The 21,267-nt window shown below is 38.3% G+C and overlaps 1 protein-coding gene across 1 annotated transcript in view; it reads right to left on the reverse strand.

Moving 5' to 3' along the window:
- Positions 1-639: 639 nt before the first annotated feature.
- The window catches only part of CSRNP3 (cysteine and serine rich nuclear protein 3), a 91,709-nt gene continuing 71,081 nt past the window's right edge, over positions 640-21,267 (reverse strand). Inside the window, exons 3-5 of the mRNA XM_045559368.1 lie at positions 18,285-18,544; positions 4,982-5,278; positions 640-2,635 (exon numbers count right to left, since the gene is read on the reverse strand). Coding sequence (XP_045415324.1) covers positions 1,583-2,635; positions 4,982-5,278; positions 18,285-18,544 — 1,610 coding nt within the window. The 3' untranslated portion in view covers positions 640-1,582. The remainder of the gene's footprint in view (positions 2,636-4,981; positions 5,279-18,284; positions 18,545-21,267) is intronic.

Raw genomic sequence — 21,267 nt, forward strand, 5'->3', positions numbered from 1 at the left:
AATAGCAAGGCATGTCCACGTTTCAAATAGCTATAAAACACGTGAAATGATATAACAATAGAAGGTCAAAAATGTGAAAGAGTTAGCGTAGTTATATTGCATTGAAAAAAAAAAAAGGTAGAATACACTATTTAGTTACCTAAATTAATTTACAGGAAAATGGGATCCTAGAAGTCCTCCGACGAACCAAGTGCAGGCAATCTAAAGGTGGGGAGTGCATGTTTTATTTCTATCTGTTCCCTTTAATAAGAGAACATGAGGTAATTAGAAGGTATGCAACGCATTCTGGACTGTTCTGCTAGTTGTCCCAGGCAAGACAAATCAAAATGCTTCAGAAAAGTAAGGCCTAGTTGAGTATTTGGGTAGAGGCCCCCCCTTCAATCAGCTAGTCACTAAGTGGAAATCTCATTATACACTTATTTTGTAGAGATGGGTTGATCACGCTGTAGAGAAGGCTGGTGGCCGAGGTGGTGTCTCTTCCGTGTTTCCTCAGCCTCCTCTGCGTTTGCTGAGTTAGGTCCTCAGCGTGGTGAAGGAAAATAGGTCATTTTCCTTCGTAAGTATCATTGGATGATTCCTCTATATTAGTTATATGAACCTTATAATAGTTAAAGTTATTTAAAAAAATTTTTTCTTTTTAAATTTTTCATCTCAAAGAGTTCTCAGTCCCCACCCCACACGAGGTACCGTGAAGGGGCACTAAAGTGCATTTTGATGTAGGGGGTAGAGTTTAAAGGTGCTGCCCAAGCTAAGAACCAAGATGATGCTGTTTAAAAAGAAAGGCAATTCCTTCTACCTCCATCTCTGGAGTCAACGGAGGGAGGGCAGTGAACTAGACCCTCCCTGGAGGATTGTCCTAACTCTTAACTTTAGAGAAAACTGTGTAAGGACCTGCACGTATAGACTCATTTATTTGTCCAAAATAGCAAAAAAATAGGCCTATTTCACCCTTAAGAAAGTATTTGCAAATTTGATGAGTCATGATCATAAAAATGTGAATGGATTCCAGATGCAATCCATGTGGGCATGCTCTGTGGTAATAGCTATGCATCTTCAGTTTGAATGAACATGCTGCTGTTCATTTTCATCAAAACATGACTTCTAAACTACCATAAATAAAATACACATGGAACAATTAAATCTGTTTCTTACAGTAATTACTTTTACATTAAAAAGTCACCATCCTCTTCAGATATATCGAAAATTAGGACTCTAAATCATATCATTTCCCAGTCTTAGTTAACAATCTTGCACAGGCCCGATAATCCAAAACTTGGAGCTCTGATCTACACAGCTTGGCAGGTTTCACACAGTTTGACAGGTAGGCAACTGTGAGATATGCATTTTAAAAATTTAGCATTTTCTATCAAAACAGTCTGAAATCTTTTAAAATCCCTAGAGACTGTATTTGTGCAATGCCACAGTCATGTGGCTAGAAAGGAGAAAACAAAATACAGTCTGGAAGATGAACCACAGTCCAAGTTTTCTTAGTCTTCAGTTTAAACAACGATGAGCCCAGGAAATCCAATTAAATACAGTGCCTTAAATAGGAGAAGAGTTGGTCCTAGAATAATTTAAGTGACTAAACAGGGACTGTCTCCACCACGGGTGATTTGATGCACTCTTCGTGCAATCTGCTCTTTTCTGCAAGGCTCAAAGAATTTTCAGCAGGATGCTCTGAAATGTGACTGTCACCATTCAATGTAGAGACAAACCCTTCCTGGGAGGGGCCCTTCAAGTATGAGTGAAATTCCACTTGAGGATGATTGGACCTGTGTTCAGGGTATAAGCTATTGCAGGGCACACCGCTGTCATTTTCCGAAGAGGAGCAGCAGACGATCACAGAGGGGTTGGCAGCTGGGTAGTGGGAGGCACCATAGGCCTCTTCTGCTTGTCGGGCGTAGTCAACGAATTGCTCTGGGGTCATTGTGTAAGGCACCAGCGAGAGGGTACCGTTTTTGACAGTATCTCTTTCAGAATAGTTCTCAGAGATCTGGTTAGGAGTTCCTGGAATGTGACTATCTATTTGGTAATACAGAGTTGAAGAGTTGGCATAAAAAGAAGCATTTTTTGCGTGGCTTTCGTGAACGGCGGTGCCATCAGAATAACAAAGGACCGAAGGAAGAGGGACAACTTCGGCATGGGTCCCCAAACCTTCCACGAAGCTGTCTCCTTTGTCATCATCGTCATCTTCCTCCTCTTCTTCCTCTTCTTCCTCCTCCTCCTCCTCGTCTGACTCACTAGGTGCCAAGCTTTGCGTGCTAGAATCGGTGACTCCGCTGCAAAAGCTGCTCCCATCCTCCTCCTCTTCCTCCTCTTCTCCTTGGCAATCTAATTCCTCAGCAGACTGCAGGTGCAGCACCGCAGCCTGGGGTTCAGTTTCAATCTCAAAATTGTCTGCGATAGAATATTCTACGGAGTGAGCGACAGGGCCCATGGAACTACTGTGAGCACTTATCTCCCCGTGGCAGCCATTCAGCGTGGGGATTTGCTGCTCTCGGTTTTTCTCCAGTTCAAGTTTCATTATTGTGTGCAAAAAGTGAGTCCGAACACGGATAGGATTAAATTCAATTCTACCTGCTGTGTTACTACATCCTTCTTTAGTGCAGCCACACGGGAAAGACATACGGTCCACCTTGGAAAGAAGAACACAGATTAGCACCATTGGAACTATTATAAACCAAATAAAAATCCAGTACCTTTCAGTAACCCTTTGAATTAAGTAATCTACTCAATTCACTTATGCCAGAGCAAATGACAGTCAAACTGCAAATACAAAAGAAAAGAGGAAGTTAAGGATTAAAACATAAGACTTAACTAGTTTTTAAAACTATCTTCAAAATAAAAATGGGCTATCAGCATAAATGTGTATTTTTAGCTCATTCACCCGCTACAGGAGTGTTTTTTTTTCTTCCTCCATTTACCCCCTTCCCTTCTCCCTATCCCATTAATTTTGCTTCCATTTCTTCAGTGCTTCTATCCTTTCCCCAAGCTCCTTTTCCTTCTGCTGCATCCTAGCTCACATGCCCACTTTGTCATGTTTTTTTTTTTTTTTTGAGATGGAGTCTTGCTCTGTCGCCCTGGGTGAGTGCAGTGGCACAAACATAGCTCACTGCAGCCTCCAACTCCTAGGTTCAAGGAACCTCCCACCTCAGCCTCCTGAGTAGCTGGGACTACAGGTACACACCTGGCTAATTTTTAAAAAGATGGGGGTTTGCTATGTTGCCCAGGCTGGTTTCCAACTCCTGGCCTCAAGCCATCCTCTCACCTCAGCCTGCTGAGTTGCTGGGACCACAGGCACTGGCCACTGTGTCTGGCTCCACATGCCCACTTTTAAATAAGCAAACTTACTTTACTCCTTCCCACATGCCATTTTTAATATAACTTAAATTACTTTCTTCATGTTAGCTACATCCTTTTTTCTTTGTTTATTACAAAATGAATTTCCCTGCCTGAGGTGTCCAGATTGACACCAGTTAGTATCATGCACCCTCTTCATTTGCTCTCATTTGTCAACCTTCTTCTTCTTCTGGGTCCTTGGTACATAGGTGCACATGTGTGCACTGCTGTGAGGGGTATGCACATGCATGACTGACTGGTGAACTCACATTTAGGTCCTAGCTCTTCCCTCTTCTCCACACTCTGCTAGACACAAGCTTCTCAAAGGAAGGGGATGTACCCTTCATCAATATCCCCAAACTATTGGAGTGATTGATACTTGGAGATAGAGTCATTGGGTTCAACCAGTGCTGTTGAACTGACCTCTTCATTCGGGCGGGAGGTGGAGTTCTAGGCAATCCGAGGGTACTCATTAACATATTTGCCAACTGACTGAGATCTACAAATTAACCTGTATGCAGACCAGAGTACATGCCACAGACAACACTTGCTCTGCTTGCCCCCTTGTCAAACACAAGGCGTTTCCTATTCTACCGCACGGAAGGCAGACTCCATGCAGTTATCCTGGTCCCAAGCAACAGCAGATTCAGAGTTAGAATAGGTAGCTGTTGTTTTACTCATGAATCTCTTTTCTTTGAATCCATCTTAAGCAACTGTTCAGCTGATAGGAACTGTCTTGTTTTGCCTGCCTAAGTGGCCCTCCTTATTGAAAAAGCCAAGTTTCTGCACAAAATAGTGACACCTAACTAATGACCCAGCACCAGTGATATTATGGATGGATGTGGACCAGAGAATTATCTGCTTACCAATCATCAGGGGTGGGGAATTTTTTTTTTTTTCCAAAGGGCAAGAGAGTAAATATTTGAGGCTCTGTGTGCCATAGAGGTTTTGCAGCAACCACAGCACTGAACTCTGCTGTAGGAGCACGAAAGCAGTCATAGATAATACATAAAGAAAAAAAACATGGCTGTGATCCAATAAAACTTCATTCAGAAAAACATGTGGCAGGTCAGATTGGCCTGTGAACTTACAGTTTGCCAACCCCTGACCTAATCAAGTCCCTACATTTTAGAGATGAAGAAAGTGAGCCCAGAGAGTTTACCTGACTTGCCAATTTCACACAGTTGGAATACAGCAAAGACAGAAGTACAACTTAGTTTTCTGAAGTCCTAGTCTAGTAACTTAACCATAGTCCAACCACCTCTAATCAATTTTCATTTTACACCCCATGAATGGATCAGAAAGTACAAGCTCAAATGTTAGGGACATCATGCTCTCCCTGAATATTTGTAAATAGTCAAAATAAGCTGATTAATAAATGAATACAAGACAAAATAATTTTAATTAACTCAGCTGCAGCATGGGCTGTCTTTCATATTCTATCTTATACATATAAGCATTTTTTTTTTGCATTCCCACATATGTCCTTGAATTAGTATTTCTCTTTTCCTGAATTACACATCTTGCCTTGCCACAAAATTTTCTTTTATGTGTGGGAAGCTTTATTACAGGTAACAGGACTACTTCTTTAAGGGCTGGTGAATAATGTCTGCCTTTGGCTGCTCTGAAATCCAATCCTCACCTGGCACTTAATGCCTGCCAGGCTGCAGGTACACGTGTCTGGATCACAAAACACTCGGCAGTCACAGCCGCAGTCCTCTCTTGAGAGGCGGATGGCTCGCAGCTCATGCTTTTCTTCCACATCAATCTTTTTCACTCCAGAGGCGCGCAGCAGGGCTCTTCGTTTTTTTGTTGGCAAGGGTTGTAGGAAGAAGTACTCGTCTACCTCTGTGTTGTCTAAATCAATGTCATCATCAGAAATATCATCCACTGTAAGAGTGCTGGCTTCCTCCGATTCCACTGTGCCATTCTTAGTCATCTACAAACACAAAGCACCAAATAAGAGACTTAGCATGGGCAGGGCACAAAATCTCTGCTTTAACACTTGGCGAGAATGAACTGTTATATATCATCGTGTCGCCATAACCAATAAGTATGAGTTAGATCATTTCCTTTTATCTTTCTCTGCAGGAGAAATCACAGAAAGGCAAACAAAGGCATCAAAATGACAGGCTTTTAAATGTGGTAACAGAACACTGTTAATTGGAACTTTTAACCTCCGAACGTTAGGAGCTACAGTTAGAGCTTTTAGCCAGTGTCACGTCTAAGAGACCAAAGGTTACAGATGCCCATCAGTGAAAGCTATCTTTAGACTAAGTTCATAACGGGCAGCTCTGATGTTGGAATAAATGTGTCCTTGTTCAGAGGTGATAGCTCTTAGCGGAAGCCATCACCACCTAACTCAGCAAACATGTTGTCCTTGAAATAACAACCCTGTCTTTTGGGCTCCAGGAAAAAAACTTGTGCTGCACTGTGCTGTTGGGATTATGAACATGATTATCCTACAGAACATTCCAAGAATGAGGTCTTGATATGAAGTAATCAGTCAGGTCGGCATGCTCTCTAAGACGAGGAGCAGAGAGCAGGACCAGCAAGCTCTCAGCAACCGACAACTGAAACAATAAACTTGGCCCTCAAAGGAGTTCATGACAACCTTCGCCCAAAGCGATACCTTCTGCATAATAGCTCACATAGACAACCATGTCTCACATAGCCCTGACTATTCTGCTTCTATTTACATTTCCTTTGTAAATTAATCACATTCATCAGTAGGCCCTGAATCAGTATTTCATTTCTTCCTATTAAATCCTCACATGCTATGTTTCCTTTGTACAAAAAGCATTTAGAGAAACAAGTTTTCTCTGATTATGAGCAAGAAATCTATTCTGAGGGGCGACAGAGGACTAAATGCAGAAACTCTATGAGAAAAATTGTGGAAGTTCTAAATATGGAAGCTATTTTAATTCTTTAATTTTTAAACTTATTACTTCCTAACCTTAATTAATTGTAATTATTACTATGCTTGGTGATCTTAACTTTTTATCCATTACACAGTTAAAATAGTCTGACGACACCCAACATCATTGTCTCATCTTCATAGGAAAAAGTCTAACATTTAGATAAGCAGATTTATTACTGGAAAAAACTCTCAAATTGGACAATTCTGAATGTATTAAAGAACAAACAGAAGACTGGACTTTGCCCTCAAGCAGAGAATCTTTCATAGAGGAAACAACACAGTAACAATTGCATATTATATTACAAAGGGTCCCTGAAATGCAGTTTTAAAAACAACTTAATTACAATTTTGAATATTTCAGAACTTAAATCTATGATTTTACAAAGATGGACATTCCCCTTTATTGGGTTTTGTTTCTTGGTGCGATCTGGAATTTATTTCCTTCTTTGGCATTTCTTTGTTTTTTTTATTTTATTTTATTTTATTTTTTTATTTCTTTGTATATTTATTGGTTAAACTGTGATGTCCACTCGTAGGATATTACTTTTGCGGTAGTCATCATTTTTGTTAATTCTTATTTAGTAACAAGTTACATATTTCTATTTGGAAAGTTCTGATTTTTTTAAGGAATTCAAGTGTATACTTGCCTAATGTATACTTAATCTTCCGTGATAGGTAAAGCGACATTAACAAATAGGAAGTGTTCACTTTCCTATCTTGTCACTCTGTGGCATTTAGATTTGTTTTCATTAATTCTTGCCTGTGTGAGCCTTAGCAGGCTTCTGACTCCACAACACATGTTGTACACTCAGAACTGGGTTAGTGTGATTCACTTTAATACTTCCTACTTAATATCTCTGTTCTATAACGTTTATGCTGCCTTGTGCAATGGGCAACATCACAACAACAAAGTCTCAATTTTGAATCAACAGGGCTATTTTTTTTTAAATAATGGTTGTTATCCGACAATACATGAAATCTAAAAGTCAACATGAAGTAAGTAAGATTTTAGCAAACATTTAAAAACATATCAAAATTTTTAGGGCAATATGAACAATCAATTGGCACCTAAGAATTAAAAAACAAACAACTGTATCTCAAATGAAATACAGATTCGGTTTACTCCAAATACAAGTTCCCTTAGAAATAAAATCTGCATCTTTTACTCCCTTATACTAAAATTATAATAAACAATTTTATTTTAAAATAAATATTCAACCAAGAATCTAAAAAGTTTTTTTTTTTTTTTACAAAGAAACACAGACTGCTTCATTCTTTCTCAAGAACCTATTTGGGTTCTAAGGTTCTAATCTAGATTTTCAAAATCTCACATTGACATTGTGAGAAGTGATTTGGCAAAGTTTTCTCTTTTCTTCTCCAATATCATCTCTATCATTTCTAATGAAGACGGTGAATATTCTAGTTCAGCTGGTTAATTGGCGTATCTTCCCTCTTCATGTTTGCGGTGTGCTATGTAGCCTTTGAGACAAACTTATTCTCTGCCATCTTCTTGGAAGTCCTTTTCCAGCCTTGGCCGCTAGTCTATGTCCATTTGCTTTTTTAAAACCCAGGTTAAAAGTACTGAGTTTAAATGCTCTTTAGAATCAGAGCTCTATATAGATTATTCCCAAATGCCTTTTCCCATATTAGAACAATAGGAGAAAAAGTCAATGAGCTCCCTGTTTTTTCCCACCAACTTCTACCATTACACTCTCAAGATCTAGTGCAAAGAAATCCAGGCAGCCCACCAGGATTGTGTTATCTGCTCTTGCTGACTTCTTCTATCCCTTGACCCATCTTCATTCACAAGAATATTTATTTTGTCCATTTGTTCCTCTTGAAATGAGTGGTACCTTTAAATGTCATTTTCTTATCTCAAATTAGAACTGTTGAATTTTCAGACTATAGTTCACCAAATGCAGCCTCCTTATTTTATGCATTAATAAGGCTGGAGTTAATTGTGACCTCTCCAAGACATATTTATAGAACCAAATCCCTTGGCTGTTACTTCCATATGCTTTCCCGATATCTCACAGAGAGATGACAAGTTTTCCATGGTACTCAATACGACACTGGGACTCTACCGTGGAACTGAACCACGATGTGTTTTAAAAGATATTACATTTATAAAATAACATACATAGTAGCCAGTACTTTCAAATGAAGGCTCTCTTTTGAGGTAGACACTTTTAATCTAGGACCTGGTCCACTTCTCATGTAATGTTCTTTCTCCCAAAATAATGTTGCCTACCCGAGAGCTCAAAGAAAGTTTGCAAAAAACGTGGTTAAAGGAGACTACCAAATAATCCTGGCCTTCAAAATTCCTTTTGTTTTTGTGTATGTTTGTGTGTGAAAAAAAGAGAAATTGGAGGTAGGGATGAAAGAGAGGTGGTAGAAACAGATTATGACCTGATAATAACAATATTAATAATGGTTTTTGAATCTGTGTACCAGGCACTGTTCTAAGCACTTTACCTGCATTAGCTCATTTAGCATCACAAAATTCCCATGAGGTAGATACCCGCATTGTGTCCATTTAACTGATGAGGAAACTGATGCACCTGGGCTAAATAACTTGCCCATGATTGTACACTTGGGGGTGTGCACCACGTTACAACCTGAGACATTTGACCCTATAGCCTGTGCTCTTAAAAGTCATGATAATTGCACATAGATACTGTTTTTATATGTTTAATATTTATTGGATAGTCTTTTATGCTTATTTTGTACTAGGCATTAGGTACATTTGTGCACAAGACACAGGTCTTGCTCTCAATGGACTGAAGTAAAGAGACAAGGAGTCCAGTGATTCAAACCCAGTTCATAAGAATTTCCTAGCTTAGGGTGAATGCAGGGTGTTTGAGAATGGGGGGAGGGGCACCTACAGGTGGGGCTGGGAGTGGGTGAGGAGGGAAGACTTCCAGATGGGAGCTTAAATCTGAAGATGGAGTAGCGGTTACACGAACAGTGGAGGCAGAAGGCATTCCGTGCTGAGCAACAAGTTTCAAAGGCCTGGGATCGACAAAGCATGATACAGTCACTGACCTACAAATTATCCAGATGGTTGGCCTTGTATGGGATCATTTTCTGTCTTGATCCACAAGCAAAGAGCTAAAAGTAAATAAACATCAGTCCTTCAGAGAGACCACCTGCCTTAGCCATCTTACAGGTGATGAGTAATGACTTATCTCATGATTTGATTTAATAATATTTATCTTATATTTATCCTCTATTTTTCTGCACTTATCTGTATTGTACTGTCAGGATCACAAGGTCAAGGCTTCTGTGTATGTGTACATAGATGTGTACATACTGTATGTATGCTAGCTTTGTTCTATTAACAATGCTTAAGATGAGACTTAGTTCTTGAGCCACTGTGTAAACTTGTCCAGATGCAGTCTACAAATAAAAGCACTACAACTTTTTTTAGAAAGATGAAATCCAAATATCTTCATTTAGAAAATTGTACCTACTTGTGAGTATGAGTAAATGATTTCCAAAGCCCTATAGACTACAACATTTTGCCCATCTAAAGATACCTGGTGGGTAGCACACATTATTGTCAGAATCAGTGGAGTGACTCTCAGATTGCTTTTTTGCCATATCATGTTGTGGATTAATTCCACTATAAATTTCTATGAGACGAATTTTTTGTGTGTCATTAAGTGCTTGACAAACATGAATTCAATGCAAAATGATTATAAAGAGGGAAACAATACTAAAAATGTAGATTGACTAAAGTCAATGCTAACACATTGACAAAATAAAATAAAAACTAAAAATAAAAAGACTTCCTCTTAGCAGCTAAAAGGTACGCTTAGCAATAAAATTTCCTAGTCCTTACAAAATTATTAACATATGCAAAATGTGAGTGGAAATAATAATGGGAAAAACTAATTCAATCTCACAAACACTGATAACTGCCTATTATAGATGATGTTGAAAATGACCCAAGCTGCCATATATTGAATACCAGGCACTGAGCTCCATACTTTGCATAAATTATCTTACCTAATTTTCACAAGAATCTTATAAAGTAAGTATTACTTTATAGTTGAGAAAAATGAAGCTTAGGAGAAGGGAATTTGCCAAGTCTAGCTAAGTAGCTAATTAGTGATGGTTACTGAGAATCAAACTCAGGTTTATTTGATTCCAATGCTTGAGCCCTGCTTGCAAGACCAGTTTGGAGTAAAAATTTTTACGAGTAATGGTAGAAAAATTGTATGAAAGGAAAAAAAAAAAGGGATCAGGCTGCAGCTGCACTTCAAGAGCTAATGTCAGTGCTGTGGGACAAGATAGGAAATAGCAGTCCTGATATAGTGTAGTAAGTGCAACAAAATACATGTGCAAGTTATAGAAGTGGCTGGGAGGAAGAGAGGATAGACAGATAAAAAGGAAGGCTGGGTACAAAGACACAAAGCAGATTTATTTACTTCCCAGTCTGATTCCATAGTCCCTTTCGAAAAGAAAAACCTTCAAAACAGAAATGGGAGGACAGTCATGTAGGAAGAATTTAAAGCAAAAAGGAGGTGGGGAGTCAGTGAAAGAGGACTGAGCCGTTTTCTGTAAGAACACTCAAACACAGATAATTTACGCTGCAGAGCAATGAAAAGCTTGAAGTTATGGTTGCTCCATCTAACATCTGTGAAGAATTATGGGGAAAGGAATTAAAAGATGATCAAAATGGAGGCAGATTGTTAAAAAAAAAAAAGCTAATTCTCGATAACAATATTTTTGAAAGAATTGTTTAAACAGTCTCAGTACATGTGAAAAAGAAGTGCAGTGATTACAAGACTGTTGCCTCAGTTTACGAGAGAGAAAATGTCCATTTTTCAAATAATACTCAGTTCAGAGCCTCAACATATAAAAGATAAAAGTAGGAATGAGTTGCACAGAGTTCTGCCTCCTGAGTCTTCTGCCCTGGTCCCTACTCCCAGACTCCATGGATCATAGTCGGAAAACCAGTGCTCTAGTCCTGAGAATTTCTTATTCTTGTCTCTGAGATATGAATCTAGTTCTGAGAATTTCCCATTCTTAGGGTCTGACTAAATTTCTTATGTTCTTCACATGAAAAAATTAAATGTTACTGGATTAATAAGAGTATAGTTGGATACACCAATTTTTATTTAACTGGTCGATAAAAATGTCTCTAAGACCAGTGATGCTCAGCCTTCCATGTACCACCAATGAGGCCAAGAATGAGGCACGTGACATCTCTACACCCATGACTAGCAACAGCCCACCCAGGCAGTGTTTTTCAGTGGAGGTCATGGTTGGGGAATGCAAGGGAAGCTTTCCCCTTTCCTCTGGAGGATCACTACTCTGAGAGCATATCCTGAACTTGGCCCTGTCTTGTTAAATCTAATTTTAAATCCATAACTTGAATGAGGACCCAAAAGGCAAGCTTACCACATCTGCAGGTGACAAGATCAAGCTTATTAAAATTAAATAAAACAAAATTTTATTGATCACTGTCTATAGGCCACATCTAGCACTAGAAGGAGTTTTTGCAGAGATGTTACAAAATTTTATTTGTGTCGTAATGCAGACTTGGCTTAAAAGACCCGAGTTTTGTCTGTTTGCTGCTTTTGTTTGCTTGGTTTTTGTTTTGTTTTATTTCTATTTTGTTTATTTTTTTACTTGCTACCAACTTAAGATGAATAAACAAATTGATCACAGTTCAAAAAAAACACTGCAACCTTAGTGTAAACCCATGGAAAGAGCATCCACAACTTGGGAGAGGATAGTGTGACACATTCCAGTATGCTTCATAGATCCTATCTGGAGTACCATGTCCAAGTCAGGTACCATATTATGAGGTGTACATAATTAGCACTAGTTCTAGAGGAGAGAAACCAAGGCAACAAAGTACCTGAAAACCAGGCCCTAGGAAGATTAGTGGAAAAAAATAGGGATGTTTAATCCTACATAACAGAAACACATAGAACCCATAAACTATCTTCAAATATGTGCATGTCTATCACCATTGCTTTCAAACCCTGAGAATTTGGAAAATAGGAAAGATTTATTCTGTGTGCCTATGGGGCAGAATTGGGGTCAAAAGGTATGATCAGATGGCAGCAGGTTGCTCAGTGTAATGGATAGCTTTCTAACAATTAAAGCTGCATAAACAGAACGAGCTACTTCAAAAAAGCAGTATGCTCTGGGACACCAGAGATGTGCAATAAGAGGTTGGAAAGTATACAATATGTATTTAATAAAAGAAATTCCCGGTTTTGCAGTATGAGTTGGACAGATAACCTAGTTTCTAAAGTCTATGGAACACTAAAAGAAAACATTCATATCATTTTGATATCCAGTCAAATCTTATAGTATAGTTCTTCAGCTCATTAACTGAAAATTGCAGATGGCAAATTGAAACCAAGTTAATAATGCTCTTGCAGAACCAAGAAGGTTCAGTTATTTTGTTATCCTATAAGAATTTCAACAACCTGAAATCACAATGAGTCTTGGGCATACATGTCACCATGAAAATCACCAGAGATGATAATATCAACATGTAAGACATACATAATTTTCTTAAATTCCTTTATCTTCCCTTCTGGTTTAGACCAGCCTTGACTCTTTCAGTGGCAGCTAATTAGCCAGATGAATCCAGCAGCATGCTGGTAAATATTCAACAAATGGCACTCTTAAAAAAAAATTCTAATTTGTTATGTTTGTCAAGCCCCATGGTTTCAATATTCCCCTCATAGGTGATTTCAAGCTACCACTGGGAAGAGATGTACATAATTCACTTTCACAAGAAACTTTAACAAGCTGGCTCTAGCCCACCACTCCATGTACCCCGATTTGAATCCAGAGAGTCAGTGTAATGGAATTCTCTGAATTAATAGATCAATGAGTGTTGCACAGAAAGTAAAGATTTGATTACATATACTCAGTTGTTCCATTTAAACTAAAATATCAGAAATATTTTGAAAGAACATACTCTTACATGAAATGTAATACATTTCCCCAAAGCTCACTCTTTTGGTCTCGATCACTTTGCTTGGTATATTTACTCGTATAGTACTTGTCAAAATAGGCTGTGCATATGACAGGGCAGGTATTTGGCACATCAAAGTTCTCCATTTGATGTTGAGTGGGCTTCCATTTAGGGATGCATTCCAGAAGCTGTGACACTAAGTATACTCTGGAGTAATCTTTACAGAGTCTAACACAGAAATTCTGTAGGGATAAGTGGAGTTCAAAAATAACATGAAAGCAGGCTATAACTATGGGAAAATAGTTAAAAATACATCCCAAAATGTTGATGATTGATATAGTTCAACCATATCTCACAAACCCCTAATCCCTTGTATCTCCCAGAGCACTTAAGACCTTTATCTAAAGAATTAATCATAAGACTTTTGAAGAGATACAAAAAGCAGGGCTGGAGGTGAAGTGGAGAATTATAATACTGATTGGATGGGTAGGTCGCTAAATGAATAAAGCACCATGATAAACCTAATGTTTGGGATGAAGAAATTTTCCAAAGAGATTTTTACAAGGTTAATCGTTAAAGGAAGAGTTATCATCTGGCGACTCTCTTTTCCCCCCAACGAGGAAAGAAGAACAAACAACCAAGCATTACTCAAGGAACATTATGACTGAGAAATTGAGAAAGTGTATAATTCTGGAAAGCTATTGAAAATGGTAACAAGTGTGGAGATAGATCCTTGGTCTCAGAAAGGAGAAGAACAACTTGGGTTGAAAAAACATTAAGAAAGAGAGCAAGCCAAAGCTGTGAAATCTAAATTAAATTTCCTAGAACAAGGTAGTAGAATCCAGCATGATAGAACCCAGATGCAATTGGAATGCCAAGGTTCTTCTAAAACATACAAATGGCTGCCTAATGTATTTTACAGATATATGTGAAATGGGAATAAAGGCTAATGTAATTGTTCGACAATGTGGTGCAGATGATGAAATCTAAGCATTTAATTTGGAAAAGAGTATAGTATTAAGATGACTGCATTGATTACTGTGAAGAGTATGACATGTTTGAATGGGCTTGACTGAGAAAAATAACTGTGCTCTGTAATTTAGAAATCTAAAGCTAGTTATTTCTTCTAGGAACATGCATTTTATTTAATCAGCTTTCTCTATTAGTTGTTTATAGACAATGTTTGAAATACCAACACCACCAACAAAAAAGACACATTTCAACCTCCCAAATAGAATTGGATTTGTTCCACAAATGTAATAGTATATATTATTTCTCAATATAGCTAATTCAAAACTTAATTGAAAGATGAATTACTAAATCAGGGGCAATTTTATAACAAAAACCTAAATTTCTATTTTTTATTTTGTTTTCAAAATATTATAAGGCAACATCTAGTAGCATATATGTATGTGTTTCTTTATTCATATTTCCCTATGAAAGCTCCACTGGGAGAGGTGCCATTGCATAAATGGGTTCTTTGGAACTCGGCAGAGACACTCCAGATACACACAGAGGCACTATGGAAACAGAAACTTCTCCTTGCTGTTCTGGGCCTGTTGGTTGTCAAATAAGTAGAAGGCAAACTATCCAGTTCCAAATTGAATGAGTTTTCCTGGGCTCCGTGATGTGGGCTTTGGAAGATGTCTTGCAGATGCTGTCTCCTCTCACTCCTTACTCAACAGGCAGTTCACTGTCACTCAGAGGACCAGCTCAGGCAAAATCACAGTGGGTAAGCTTGTCTTTAACAATCCTTGCTCTCCTCTTTTGACCATTCTTCTATACCAGTGACCCTTCTGCCACCCCAGTCAAAATAATGGAATCAGCTTAGCCACATTTACAAAGACTCCTTGGCTTATGATGATTTGACTTGATTTTTTTTTTTTTTTACTCTATCATGGTGCAAAAGCAACATACAGTCAGTAAAAACAATGGTCTGAATTTTGATCTTTTCCTGGGCTAGCAATACTCTCTCGTAATGCAGGACAGTGGCACAGCTCTGTCAGACACACAATCACGAGGGTAAACAACCAATACTGTATAGTGGATTGTGTTGCCAGATGATTTTTGCACCACTGTAAGACAATCTAAGTGTTCTGAGCACATTTGAGGTACTAGCCTAAGCTATGATGTTTGGTAAATTAGGTGTATTGAATGCATTTTTGAATTAGGATATTTTCAGTTATGATGGATTTATTGGAATGGAACCTCATCATAAGTCAAGGAGTGTCTGTATTTTGTTACTTAGCACAGAGATATTTATATTTCAAAATAAGTGTCATATTAAAAGTGTAATTTCAAGTATCAGAGTGAAATTTTTGGATAGTTATTGTTTTTGGATAGCTAAATCTTAGATAGGTGTAGCCAATGATATTTTAAAAATCAGAAAAGTTAATATTTTAGAGGAATTACAATTGAAATATGTAAGATTTTCTGCATTAGTTCCCCTCAGATTTTTTAGAAAACTGGTCGCCATTGCTGCGATCTTTTAACTCCATGTGATATGTGTTTCTTAACACTTTTAAGTACAATGAGGTGAAGATCAGGTCACCCAGAATCCCATTATTTCCCAATATCTTTTAGCTTGGCATTCATTTGGAGGTGGCAATGATAACCTAATGCTTTTTGTTTACATCTTCACCAAAGCGGAAAACTGCATGTTTTCACTTATTAATAATAAATCAAGACGTGACATCCGCTCAGATGATAGCCTCTCCAGCATCCAACACTAAACATAATTTAAAAAACAAATCAATAATATAATGTTCTTTCTGCTTCTACTTTTCTTGTTCAGCTTGTTTAAAAAAATATGGAAGTGGCTGGGTACAGATTATAATATTAATATATAGTACATAAGAAAAGGTTGCTGTGGGTTTGTGGCTTCCCCTAACATTCATCACATGTACAATGTGTCTCAAAGTTCACCACCATAAATCTTTTGGTTCTCAGATAGTATTACAGTCTCCCAGCTGTTAAAAACCATTACACACAGTACCAAACCTCAGAAAAGGATGACTCCCCATAGGTACAAAGGTTGTCTTTCTCAATACCTATAGGGGATAATCAATTAATTTAAGAATCAGAAGTAGCAGGATAATACCATCAGTTTTCTATGTGAGTGGGCCAGACATTTAACATCTTTGTGCTTCTTTTTTCTCAGTTGTAAACATGTTCTAATAATTTACCCATCCCACTGGGTCTTTGTGAGGATTAAATTAAATAATGTTTATAAAATGCCTGGCAAATAAAAATCACTTAATGATTGGCAGCCATTACTATTGTTCTATCAATATTTGAATTTGGAGAATGATTTCACTCCTTGGGTACACACGGGGCAGTGTTGGTTTAAAGTGGGTTACAAAGGCAGGGGGCAGATTTCAGAAACAAATCTGAGAATTATTACTAAATTAAGCTACATGCAAAGCAAGCATGAAAAACAACAACAGTGGATTGCTACTGAAGAAACTTTCAATGAAACCTGTGAAAAATACTGCTAAAGGAAATATGAGACATGCTCTAGGTTAGGTTATGTCTAGCTCAATTTAAGTGACTGCCTTGTCGTGCAGTTGGGAAAAAGGCACATACATAAATTGCAAAATACATAAAACAAGGTGTTTTAAAATACACATCACACCTCTGTCGACTGACTTTAAACTGGAAACTGAAGGTAAAAGTAACACAGGTGTGCTTGTGGCACTTCAGGTAGTTAATGAATGACCCTTATGTACCCTGGATTACCTAAGGAAGATTTTTCTTTATCATTAGATTATGATGGGAGAATATTTCCCATATATTAATAGGATGATGGACCAATAAAATATAAAGAGTATCTTTAGTCAAAGGAAGACATTCTGTATTGTATTTCCCTCCACTTAGTCTCTGAAGTGGCATAACAATAGGTTTCTCCACCTGGATATTTTCCTGACATCTCTTGATAACTCAAAAGCCCCTCAAACTCTGTATGTCCAAAAATGATCTCATTATCCACTCCCCAGCCACAACCTGCTCCTCTTTCTGTGTTCCTTGTTATATCCTTGTCATAGCAAACAGTACTATCACCTACAACTCATTCAGTTTTGCAAGCCAGAAACTTTAAGTGTCATTCCTGACAATTCCCCTTTCTTCCTCCTAAATCCATCCCGTCATCAAGCACTGTGGATTTTACTTCCTAAATTTCTCCTATCTCTCTCTCTTTTTATCTCCCCTGTCGTCTGCCTAATCTAACCTGTTACCACCTCTCTCCTGGACTATTGTCATAGCCTCCTAACTAGTCTCACTCCATATGTCCCCTCCCCTCCCAATGCAGTTTATACTACCCCCAAACTATCCTCACACCATTGCAGGATCCATATTTTCCTGCTACTCCAACTCTGAGCTTAAAACTCTTGATGACTTTTGATGGCTTTAGGATGAAGAAGAAAAAACACCTTAACGTGCTGTACAAAGCCCCACCCCTGCCTCCTGTATCTTACTTTACTCTTTTTGCCTCTGCCACAGCCACACAAACCTCTGTGTTCCCTCCTGGCACAAGGCAGCTCCGGCTTTTCCTGATGTCAGAAACACTCTTGCCAATCCTCTTTGCCTAGTGACCTCTTCAGATTTTCATTTCACTTCCATGAGGAAGCTTTCCTTGACCTCCTGGACCACATCAGTTCCCTGTTACACACTTTCATACCACCTTGCAATACTCCTTCATAGCACTTAATGAAGGTGTGACTTTATTTTGTTTGACACTCTAATTAATATATACTTTTCTTTCCTATTAATCTATAAGTCCTATAGAGAGGGGACCACAACCATTTTTGGTCACTCATGAGCCCCAGCCCATGCACGGGGTATATGATCTAGCAATACTCAATAGTAAATATTTGTGGAATGAATGAATAAGTAATGTCAGGTGAGTCTCACGTTGTTTTCAGTGAAGAGACTCTACTGCTTTGCTTTTTTTAAAAAAAAGCCTCAGCAGGCAGTCTGTTACGTAAAATGCTCAGTTTGGTTTGTGCGTATAAATATGAAAATGGTTAATGCAATCAAATTGTGGTAAAGATATGGGGTTTTGCCAAAGTGAGTTTTTACCTTTAGTTTTAAGGAGTTCAGTTTTTCCTCCCTGAGGTGTTCTCTCAACATCTCCCGGTGGAGCCTCTCCTGCTCCCTGGCAAACTCGCCGAGAGTGTACTGGCGCACGCTGTTGTGGCGGCTGGACATGCCCAGGGTGCTGCCCCCTTGACTGGGCACGCTGGTGAAGCCTTGCCGCCTGGTGAAGTAGTACACGGTGACACAACTAAAATGCACATTCTTTGTCCTCAGCCGCTTCTCCCTCTTGAGAATGGAGGAAGCTGAAAGAGAAGGAAACAATTCTGTAAACACCTAGGGCAGCAGTGTTCAGATGAGACCAAGAAAATACCACGTGATAATCTTGAATCTATCCGTAGTCAACCCTTTTCGGCCAGGAACTCTAAAAATGTTGTAGCCCATAGTTGACACCAAGTTCTTTTTATTTTATTTCTTAAATTTTCTTTTAGCTGTGGCAGAGCAGACTTTTAAGTACTTCTATAGTGGTAGTCTAAGCAAACTTTCAGGGAAGTTGGCAATAGTCTGTGACTCAGTGGCAGAATTTACCATAGCCCCCCCTTATTTGGGGGGGATACATTTCAAGGTCCCCAGTAAATGCCTGAAACCATAGAATTACCAAACTCTATATACACTATGTTTTTTCCCACACATGCATTCCTATGACAAAATAATTTATAAATTAGGCACAATATGAGAACAACAATAATTAATAATAAAATAGAATAATTTTAATAATATACAAGCATCATTGCTTCTGTGCTTTGGGGCCATTATTAAATAAAATAAGGGTTCCTGGAGCACAAGCACTGTGATACTGCAACAATGGATCTGATACCCAAGACAGCTACTGAGTCGCTCATGGGTAGGTAGCATAGACAGCACTGATATCCCAGACAAAGGGATGATTCAAGTCCCAAAGGGGATAGAGTAGGACAGCACCAGATTTCACCATGCTACTCAGAACGGCACACAATTCAAATGTTTTGAATTATTTATTTCTAGAATTTTCCATTTAATAATTTCAGATTGTGGCTGACCACAGGTAATTGAAACGGCAAGAATCAAAACTGCAGATATTAGGCCGGGCGTGGTGGCTCACGCCTGTAATCCTAGCACTCTGGGAGGCCGAGGTGGGTGGATCACTCGAGGTCAGGAGTTCGAGATCAGCTGAGCAAGAGCAAGACCCCGTCTCTACTAAAAATAGAAATAAATTATCTGGACAACTAAAAATATATAGAGAAAAAATTAGCCGGGCATGGTGGCGCATGCCTGTAGTCCCAGCTACTCGGGAGGCTGAGGCAGAAGGATCACTTAAGCCCAAGAGTTTGAGGTTGCTGTGAGCTAGGCTGACGCCACGGCACTCACTCTAGCCTGGGCAACAAAGTGAGACTCTGTCTCAAAAAAAAAACAAAAAAACAAAACTGCAGATATGGGGGGACTACTGTCATTTTTCATTTCCCCCTAATCCTTTGACTTTTGGTTTTATGATTTTCACAGGAGTTGTCTTATACTATAATCAGAAAAGACACATAACACAAACTCTCATACCTTGGATCTAATTTTTATATGGAGGGTGCTTGGCATAAAAAGAATGTCTATTTATATATTTTAGAAAAGTCCAAAAAGCAATAAAAATACACACAAAAAAGGCTCACTGGCATTACTTAGATATTTTAACAATCTAAATCTAACAAAGTTTTCACTTGAAAAAAAATCAGTTTCCCCATTAAATAGCATTACAGACAGTAGGATTTTAATCCAAGTATATACAATGAGACAAGTGAAAATGCCACAAGATATATCAGAACCTTTTGTCCTTTTTATTATTATTATTATTTTTAAAATGACAAATGTAAATTGTATAAATTTATGGTGTACAGCATGATACTTTGATATATGTATATATTGTGAAATTGCTAACTCAGGGTAATTAACATTGTTATTCCCTCACATACCTATTTTTTTGTGATGATCAGAACCTTTATTATTAGTTACAGGGACATCAAGATGGACAGAGCATCAAAGACAGTTGAAGTAGACACTGTAGTTGGGAAAAAGAGGGCCAACTACATATTATAAACATGACCTTTTAGAGGCGGAAGACATGGTAGAATCATCTTGTCTAGCCCTTCTATTTTATAGTGAAGTAACCCAGGCTTGGGGAATCTGAGTGACTTCTTTTGATGTAGATAGTGGCACAGTTAAATTTAAACCTAAAAGCTCCCAATCTGGTGCCGTATTATATGATACTTCCCCTTTGAGGAAGGAAACATACAGTTGAGGGGAAAGAAATAGAATTATGCTATTGTGGGTTGAATTGTGTCTTGCCCTCCAAAATATGTTAAAGTCCTAGCCCTCAGTACCTCAGAATGAAATCTTATTAGGAAACAGGATCTTTATAGAGATAATCAAGTTAAAATGAGGTCATTAGGGTGGGCCTAATCCAAGATGACTGGATTAAAGGTATATAAAAGGGTAAAATTTGGACACATACGCACAGAGGGAATGCATGAAGAGACACAAGGAGAACACTGTGTGAAGACAAACACAGAGACAGGGATTATGGTGCCACAAACCAAGGAATGTCTAGGGCTAACACAAGCTAGAATATACAAGAAAAAACCCTTTCCTAGAGGTTTCAAAGGGAGCATGCCAACGCTTGGATTTTGTCTTCTAGCCTCCAGAAATGTGAGAAGAGAAATTTCTGCTGTTCTAAACCACCCATTTTTTTTAAAGGCAGCCCTAAGAAATTAATACACATGCTCAAGTAGAAAATCAGACAGAAAATAAACAACGAACTGAGAAGAATATAAGCTAACATTTACACAGTGCTTTCCATGTGCTATACTATGCAAAGAACTTAACATAAATTATCTCATTTTATCGTTAGAACTTTCTGAGTTGATATAACCCTTGTCCTCATTTTTAGGAAACCAAATTACAAAACACTAAATAACATGGCCACGGTCATAGAGCTAGTGGTGAC

The sequence above is a fragment of the Lemur catta genome, chromosome 8 (genome assembly GCF_020740605.2).
Source record: "Lemur catta isolate mLemCat1 chromosome 8, mLemCat1.pri, whole genome shotgun sequence".
Taxonomy (NCBI): domain Eukaryota; kingdom Metazoa; phylum Chordata; class Mammalia; order Primates; family Lemuridae; genus Lemur; species Lemur catta.